The sequence below is a fragment of the Berghia stephanieae genome, chromosome 2 (genome assembly GCF_034508935.2).
Source record: "Berghia stephanieae isolate SIO BIC M18660-M18661 chromosome 2, UCSD_Bste_1.3, whole genome shotgun sequence".
Taxonomy (NCBI): domain Eukaryota; kingdom Metazoa; phylum Mollusca; class Gastropoda; order Nudibranchia; family Aeolidiidae; genus Berghia; species Berghia stephanieae.
The window spans coordinates 63,467,231-63,475,797 of record NC_088361.1 but is presented as its reverse complement, the minus strand read 5'-3'; the positions used below and the strand labels follow the sequence as shown (position 1 = coordinate 63,475,797).

General features: G+C 37.9%; 1 protein-coding gene across 1 annotated transcript in view; it reads left to right on the top strand.

Annotated features, from left to right (window-relative positions):
* The first annotated feature begins 238 nt into the window (after positions 1-238).
* The window catches only part of LOC144965319 (COP9 signalosome complex subunit 2), a 27,552-nt gene continuing 19,223 nt past the window's right edge, over positions 239-8,567 (top strand). Inside the window, exons 1-4 of the mRNA XM_078900546.1 lie at positions 239-413; positions 3,903-4,016; positions 4,988-5,068; positions 5,583-5,708. Coding sequence (XP_078756672.1) covers positions 363-413; positions 3,903-4,016; positions 4,988-5,068; positions 5,583-5,708 — 372 coding nt within the window. The 5' untranslated portion in view covers positions 239-362. The remainder of the gene's footprint in view (positions 414-3,902; positions 4,017-4,987; positions 5,069-5,582; positions 5,709-8,567) is intronic.

Here is an 8,567-nt window from a genome sequence, read left to right as displayed (position 1 = left end):
TTCAGAAATGAATTTATGACAATCAATTTTTTTTTTTGATATTCGTGGTTCGTGCAACAATTTTTAAATGTAATTTTCAGGTTAAAATTAGCTAGATGATCTACCGAGAGTATATTTATTGTAAATTATTCAACATCCAGCAATCCTGATAAATTTATCAATGGCTTGTTTATAAATTTCATTCTAGTTCTAGGGTATTTAAAAAATCACAGTATCAATAGTTCCCGATATCGATATCGAGTAGAGCCCATGACTAGAATTTAACTTCCGGTCCCGGTCGATGAGAGATTGTTTACTTGGGTCCTCAAAAGTGAAAGTGGATTGCGTTTAGTTACAAGCCTTCGTTGCGAGGTTGATAAGAAATGTCCGACGATGAATTTATGTGTGGAGATGACGAAGAGGAATATGATTTGGTATGGCTGTTTATCAACGATGCCAACTCTCCCACAACATCTCTCTCTCTCTCTCTCTCTCTCTCTCTCTCTCCCTCCCCCCCCCCCCCCCCCCATCCTCTCTCTCTCTCTCCTCCCTCCCTCCCTCCCCCCCCCCCCTCTCTCTCTCTCTCTCTTCCCCTCCCTCTCTCTCTCACACACACTCTCTCTCTTTCTCTGCCTCTCCCTTCATGTCCCCTCCCTCCCCTCTCTCTCTCCCTCCCTCTCTCTCTCTCTCTCTCTCTCTCTCTCTCTCTCTCTCTCTCTCTCTCTCTCTCTCTCTCGTACTCTCGTATCGGTATTTTAGTTTTGTTTTTTAAAAAGTGGTCCCAGCCGAACGGAGAACCGATGTACTGACCAGCAACCAGGTTGCCACATTAGATTTTATTTTACTTTTTACTACTTCTGTGTCTGTCGTCGTGAACCTAGTACTTTTAACTAACCATAATAAGCCTAATAAATTATAAATAATAGGAGTAACCTTGATTGAAAAAAAAAAAACTCTGACCTCGAGCTAACCCTAATAAAAAAACAAAACAACCTAGGACTGCTTTGCTAGACCTTTCAAAACTTCACAAATAAAAAAAAATGGCTTGCGAGAATTGGAGAATCAAAGCAATGGTCAAATTAGGACATTTTAAACTTTCACAAATCTATCAAGATTTGTTCTAGAGTCTTTTTATGATGACAAATTGAATAAATATACGCCTGACAAAAGGTCCATGGTGGAAATACAAATTGAAAGAAATGCTAGAGCGTGGAAATTTTGGAAGGCCTCCCCTTTTTTGTTCTTATTTATTCGCAACCGGTGTTGAAGATAGTAGAATTTGCCTATTCCGAACCGGGTGTTAGGGATAGTACAGTGTTGGTAAGTATTTAACCCAAGAAGTGACACAGGGCCAAAAACAGGCCCGAGGTTCACTCTGATGACAGGGCCAATTAAATCGGCCCAGTTTCAAATGGCTCAAAAATAGAACATTTTATTTATACTGATAGAACTACAATGAATAGAAAATAGTTTTGGAAAGGAGGCATTGCAGATTCCCCGCTTGGCATTTTAAATTCCATTTGTTGTTGAAATTTTTTGTAAATTGATGCTTAGAAACCACAGACTTGTAATGCTTGGAAAATTTGAATTTTCAATGTCTTTTAAGAACAATTTAAAGACCTTTAGCCTAGCCGGTAATTTTCTTTTCTCTTTTTTTTTTCATTGTTATGCGCAGCAGATTGGGATGGGGGTTGGGTGTGTGAGTGGGTATGGGGATGGGGTCAATTCACTCATTGTTATTGTGGTGCCACGCAAGGTGACATAGCCCATAGGCTTCACTTAGCCATATCGTTTAGCGAGAGAGGTGAATGGAATGTGGAATTGTCATCTCACCAAACATGAACACACATAGGCTAGGGCATAATGCTCCTACAACTAGGACTTTAATATTTCCTGCCATCTTGGCTACAAGACAATCAAATCAAAAGAAAATCAGTGACCTCTTTTAGCTAACTAATGCTTGACGAAAATGAAGTAAAACAATGAAATCTGATCGCGTGACTACGCAAAATCTCGCGGTTTTAGTCTCGTAGGCTAGCTTACAAAAGAAAAAGCAGGTTGGGAATAGCCCAATTCTACAATTAACAACACTGGTTGGGAATAGGTAACTTATACTGTTCAGATTAGACACAGTCACAATAAATAAATACGCTGTGCTTATTGTTCCTAACCGGTGTTGGGGATTGTAAAATTTGCCTATTCCCAACCGATGTTGAGGACAGTAAAATTTGCCTATCCCCAACCGGGGGATAGTACAATTTGCGCATTCCCAACCAGTGTTGGTAAAGTAGTGACACAGGGCCAACAGTAGGCCCGATGTTCACTCTGTGGTGACAGGGCCAATTAAATCGGCCCATTTTCAAATGGCTCAAAAATAGAACATTTTATAGTACTGATAGAACTACAATAAACAGAAAACAGTTTAGGAAAGGAGGCATCGCGGATTTCCCGCTTGGCATTTTTAATTCCATTTGTTATTGAAATTCTTTGGAAAAATTTGAATTTTCAGTCTTTAAGAACAATTTAAATAATATTAGCCTAACCGGTAATTTTCTTTTCTCCTTTTATTTTTTCATTGTTATGCGAAGCAGATGTGATGGGGGTTGGATGTTTTGGGGGGGGGGGGGGTTCAATTCACACTTTGTCATTGTGGTGCCACGCAAGGTGACGTAGCCCACAGGCTTCACTTAGCCACGTCATTTAGTTAGCGAGAGAGATTAATGGAATGTGGAATCGTCATCTCATTACCCCTCTCAGCCTGAGTCCCATCTCTGGCTCTGTGCTCTCTCTATTAGTTATAATATAGAGAGATATCTCTGAAAAGGTTAATCCCTCATTTAGGCCACTTTGATTTGAACATGCCTTCACTTTAGAGTTTTTAAATGTTTTTTTTGTTTTATTTGTATATATATATATATATATATATATATATATATATATATATATATATATATATATATATATATATATGTGTGTGTAAAACCTACCTTTATTTTAAAAACTTACATGTTTCAACTTTCTTCACAACTTTTGTTCACAAAAACGTTATGGTCTTTTGAGCTTATTGATTCGGCTCTCGTCAGCCATTTCTTGTTGACATGTTACAAGAGCGGTTCTGAAATTCAAGTTTTCTGACATTCTTATTCTCAAACGATTTTGATGAGGTCACATGACATATTCCGATAATTTGACTTCTGCTTAAAAGTTTTGATAACTTTAATCATCCATCTAAATTCGGTTGTCTATTAGAGATTACAATGGTTCTATCATTATTTACAAATTTTTGATAGTTTTGGTTGAAATTGAGAAGGTCAATTTTACATATTTGAACGAGATGGACAGAGGTTACAATTAAAATGAACATTAGCAAGATAGTCACAGTTGTTGCCGATTTTCTGGATAATTTTTAGCCATTGCTTTCGGATTTCATAAGATAATCAATTTTTATTCACATGAGTCTTAAAAAAAGAAGACAATCGGTAATTAGACTCACCCTAATCTTTTCAAAACAAGGTCAAGTAATCCAATTAGATTCACCGATCCATGTTGCCAGGTATTTAAATAATTATCCAAATGAAATAGTTAAAAATAATTATCCAGATATGAATTTTTTTAAAGATGATTGAACGAAACTATTCTAACTGAAATCTGGGTTAGGAATGTGGATAGCTGGAATGTAGTTAACTAGAATTATGGATGTAGAAGTAAGCTTCCAAATCTGGATAATTAACCACTATTAACCATTTTTTTGCAAAGCAAATCCTGACATAACCAATATTTAAACTGTTTTTAAAGGTGGGATTTGATTTTCTATGGTATAAATAGATTGTTGGCTATTTTCAGTGGCTAATGTGGCATGAAGAGGTCTTTCACAATGCCCTCCCCCTTCACTCTCTGCATGGCTTTCTTTTTCATCTCACTAGGTCTATTCAGAAGAAAGTAATTCAGAGCCCGATGTTGATTTGGAGAACCAATACTACAATTCTAAAACCTTGAAAGAAGACGATCCACATGCAGCTTTGGATAGTTTCCAAAAGGTATTTGAATACTCGAGTGGTTATAAAGTTTAGTTGGACAAAAAACTTGTTCGTTCTTAAGATTAGGTTTGTCATTCTCATATTTTAGCATTTCATGCTCTTTAATGCTTTCTGTTTGAATTAAATCAGACCTTGATTCAAAGTCTCTATTTTCCTGTTTTGAATTCTAAAAATGTTAAGACAGATTGAGTACCTATACCAACACCACCATATCACCATCATCATTGAATATTCATCATCACTACAACAACAACCACCACATTATCATCATCGCCATCTTGTCATCATCATCACCACCACCATCGCTCTTGTCATCATCCTCATCATCACCATTATCCTCATCATTATAAACATTACCACAATCACTACACTATCATTATCATTCTCATCTCATCATCATCATCATCTTCATCCTTACCCCTCCCCTACCATCCCCACAAGATTAGAGTAGCAGCGTCATCATTACTTCCAATTTCACCACATTACTACCACTAGTACCACCATCAACTTATAAGTGTTCACCCCCACCACAACCATCTATTCCATTTTTAGTTTACTGGGTGAAGTTTGGTGGGGGGAGGGGGAATTCTTATTATGATCTAAGTGAAAACATTGTTGTGAATCATGAGTGTCAAAGTGGGTAAATGTACAACCTGTACAGGAATAATATGTCTAACAAATAAGCTTATAAGCCCAACCTATTCTTAGAATTGGAATGCTTTATTTTCAAAAAGTGATTTCACTTATCCCGTTTTTTTAAAGATTAGAAATTAAATAACTAAATGAATTGTAAAACAAAAAACAACAAAATATGCCAGAATAAATTGGATTTTATTTTTCAAGTAGCCCTGGTGTTGACGTTGTAGCAAGTTGATGTCACCATACATTTTTTGCAAAATACTTTTTAAAATCTTTTTTTTTTCCCACTTTATATTATATTATTTTGTTTCTTATGGATATTTTTTCAATAGGTGCTTGAGCTTGAAGGAAAGGAGAAAGGGGAATGGGGATTCAAAGCTCTGAAGCAGATGATCAAAATCAACTTCCGCTTGGTAAGCCGTGCATGCTTAACTCGAATCATTGTGGCTACAATTGTTGTTTCTGTAATATGGATCTGATTAGAATGATTTGATTTGTTTAGAATATTTCAAATCAAATTAAGAATATTTTATGTTCTTGTTAAGCCTTATATATTATATATTCTCTTTATTCTTCTCTATGTTTTGAGAAAATTATGAACAGTACCAGTTGCCTGGCAAGAAAGAGAGAGCATTCGTAGTACAATTACCAGCATATGAATCATAACTAACTGTATATAATTTCTGTCTCTCTTCTCTTCATTTTGCTGTTTATTACATCATAAGGACATCCTACTTATCTATAAAACATTTTTGAGTTTGATATATCAATGTTCATATATTTTGTTCCCTACTATATTTTATTGAAAATTTTGTGAACTAATTTTAGAAATTTTAACTTGGCATGTTTGTGTCGTGAAAATGTATTCCATATTCAGATTTAATTTGTTTGTTAACATTTTTTTTTTTTTACAAACTTCCACATCAGGGTAACTATGAGGAAATGATGATAAGATATAAATTACTCCTCACCTACATTAAATCAGCTGTGACCAGAAACTATTCTGAGAAATCTATCAACTCCATTTTAGATTACATCTCAACATCAAAACAGGTCAGTAAATATCAATAATAACCTTCATTATTTTTAAATTAGAGAGGAGGAGATAAGTATTCCTTCTACTTACCAATACTTATGTCGATTACTCCTAAAACTAAAACGTAAGATCTCTTTATGACAATCAATGGTTAAAAACCATTTGTTTCAGACACATTTTATAAGCTTTGATGTGTGGAGTGCCGGCTCCCATTCGACGCGTCCCCAGGTTGCGGATAGGGGAATGGCCTTTAGATATAAAGGTTAGCTACGAATTAAATAAGTAGCCGCGGACAAATCGGCAATGGGTGGTGGAGGAGAAGGAAAACTCGGATACCAAACCCGGGAAGATGGATATCGTTAACCCTAGCAGGCAGTTCATCTAGAAGAAAGAAAACTTTGAAAATAAACTGACATGTGGAGTTGCACCCCATGTATCTAAATAGCAACCGAAACCCAAATCATGAAGCTACAACCAAAATGCACTAGGGTTAAAGCCCCTGTCTATACCCATCCAGGACCTCAGGCTAGTCCTAGTACTGCTCATGACGTGGCATCCCGAAACCCGCAAGGAAGGGACGTCACCGATTGCCGGAGGGTTACAGGATTCTTAAAATGTAAAGAATACAAGCAAGTTGGAACTCTCAACACAAGAACTTTAAAGGAAGAGTACAAAAGAAAAGAACTCGCCAATATCTTCAACGAACTCAGTCTCTCTATTCTTGCAATATCAGATCACAAGATTGTTCACACCAAGGAAGACGATATGGTCAAATACTGGAGGTTGGAGAACTGCACTCTTATCACTACCAGCGCCTGGCGAAACACTCAAGGTGCAGCTGTAGGATGAGTAGGAATTTTAGTGAACAAACAAACAGAGCTCTAGCTGAAGTCAGCTCTGTCAACATGCGGATAATGGTAGCTACTTTTAATGGAAATCCTAACACAACAGTGATATCAAACTACGCGCCTGTTGAGGTAAGTGTAGACTGCGAGACCCATTATAACAAACTCTCAGAAACCTGCAATAAGATTCCCAAGCACAACTTCCTAATTGAGTGTGGTGATTTCAATGCTCATATTGGTGAAAAGGATGCACCATTCACGTACCATGAAAGCACCAATAGCAACTGCTCTTTTCTCCTAGAACATGCCAACGAAAGTAACCTGGTTATCACAAACACGCTGAGGAGAAAGAAGAAAGGCAAGCTATGGACATACATGTCAGCCATGAATGGTAGAAAAACACAGATTGACTACATCCTAGTGAATAGAAAGTGGAAGAACTCAGTCCACAATGTCGAAGCATTCAGTAGCTTCAGTAACCTAGGAGGAGATCACCGTCTCGTATCTGCCACGATTTGCTTGAGTCTTCGAAAAAGCAAATCAACACCATAAAAAAAGAAGTATGACTGGTCCTCTCTAAAAGACTCAACTATACAGAACCAGTATACTATAGAGGTGAGGAATAGATTCACAGGACTTTGTACGGGAGAAGAAGATCCAACGGAACGATATGAGAAACTCATAAAAGCAAACCAGGACACAGCAGAGAAGCTAGTACAGAGGAGAACAAAAGTCACGAAAAGATCCACTTCTAATCACCCACTGATTGTTGAAGCTAGAAAAGAAGCTCAAGATGCCTTCAACCAACACCAACAAACACCAAACTCAGCAAACGAAGAAAGGTGGAGGATATCAAAACAGAAAATACAAACTGTCTATAGGGATAAGAAGAACGAGAGCTAGATAGTCTCATCCAGGAAGTGGAGAAAGCCGACGAGAGAAGCAAACATGGTGAAAGCTGGCAACTGATAAATAGAATAACTGGTAGGAAAGCAAGTCGACAAGGGATCCTCAGGGGTAAAACAATAGAAGAAAGAAGACAGAAATGGTTCTCACACTTCCAAACACTTCTGGGAGAAGATCCAGTCAGAGCAACGGAAGATGACGTAGACCTAGACCCAATTCTGCAAGATATCTGTATAGATGAGAGTGACTTTACAGTGGATGAGATAAAGAAGGCCAAAAAGTCTCTCAGTGATGGAAAACAATCCGGACCTGATGACATCCCATCTGAAGTATGGAAGTACTGTGACTTAGATGATATCCTGTTGGAGTTTTACAAAACAGGAATGAAAAACCAAATCAATGGTCAGAAATTGATCTGATTCCAGTCCCAAAGGGAGGAGACCTAAGTGATACTTCCAACTACAGGGGAATCAGCCTTGCCGCTATAGCTGCCAAACTCGCCAATAAGATGATCCCCAACAGAGTCCAGCCCGTGATTGACCCTCATCTACGTTCTTGTCAAAACGGCTTCAGACCAGGAAGATCCACGACTGCTCACCTCCTGGCATTGAGAAGGTTAATAGAAGGAGTAAAAAGTCACAACTAGAAGGCAATCATTCTATACGTAGACTTTTAAGAAGGCCTTTGACTCGATACATCGCCCTTCCATGATGAAAATCTTAAAAGCATTTAGTATACCTCCTAAACTTCTCTCTGCTATTAAAAGAATGTATGAGAACACACGGGCAAAGGTTATCTCTCCAGATGGTGAAACTGAGCTGTTTGAGATCAAAGCAGGGGTGATTCAAGGTGATACATTAGCCCCCTATCTCTTTGCAATTGTCCTGGACTATGTGATGAGAAAGACCTACGCTGGCATGGAGAACGAGCTGGGCTTCACGCTACATAGACAAAGAAGTAGGCGCAATCCAGCTATGATTGTCACTGATCTAGATTTCGCAGATGATCTGGCTCTACTGATGGACCAGGCACAAGAAGTCCTCAATAGACTTGAAACTGAGGCTGAACGAGTAGGACTGTGCTGTAATGCTAAGAAGACAGTTTTCCAAACCTACAACCAAGAAA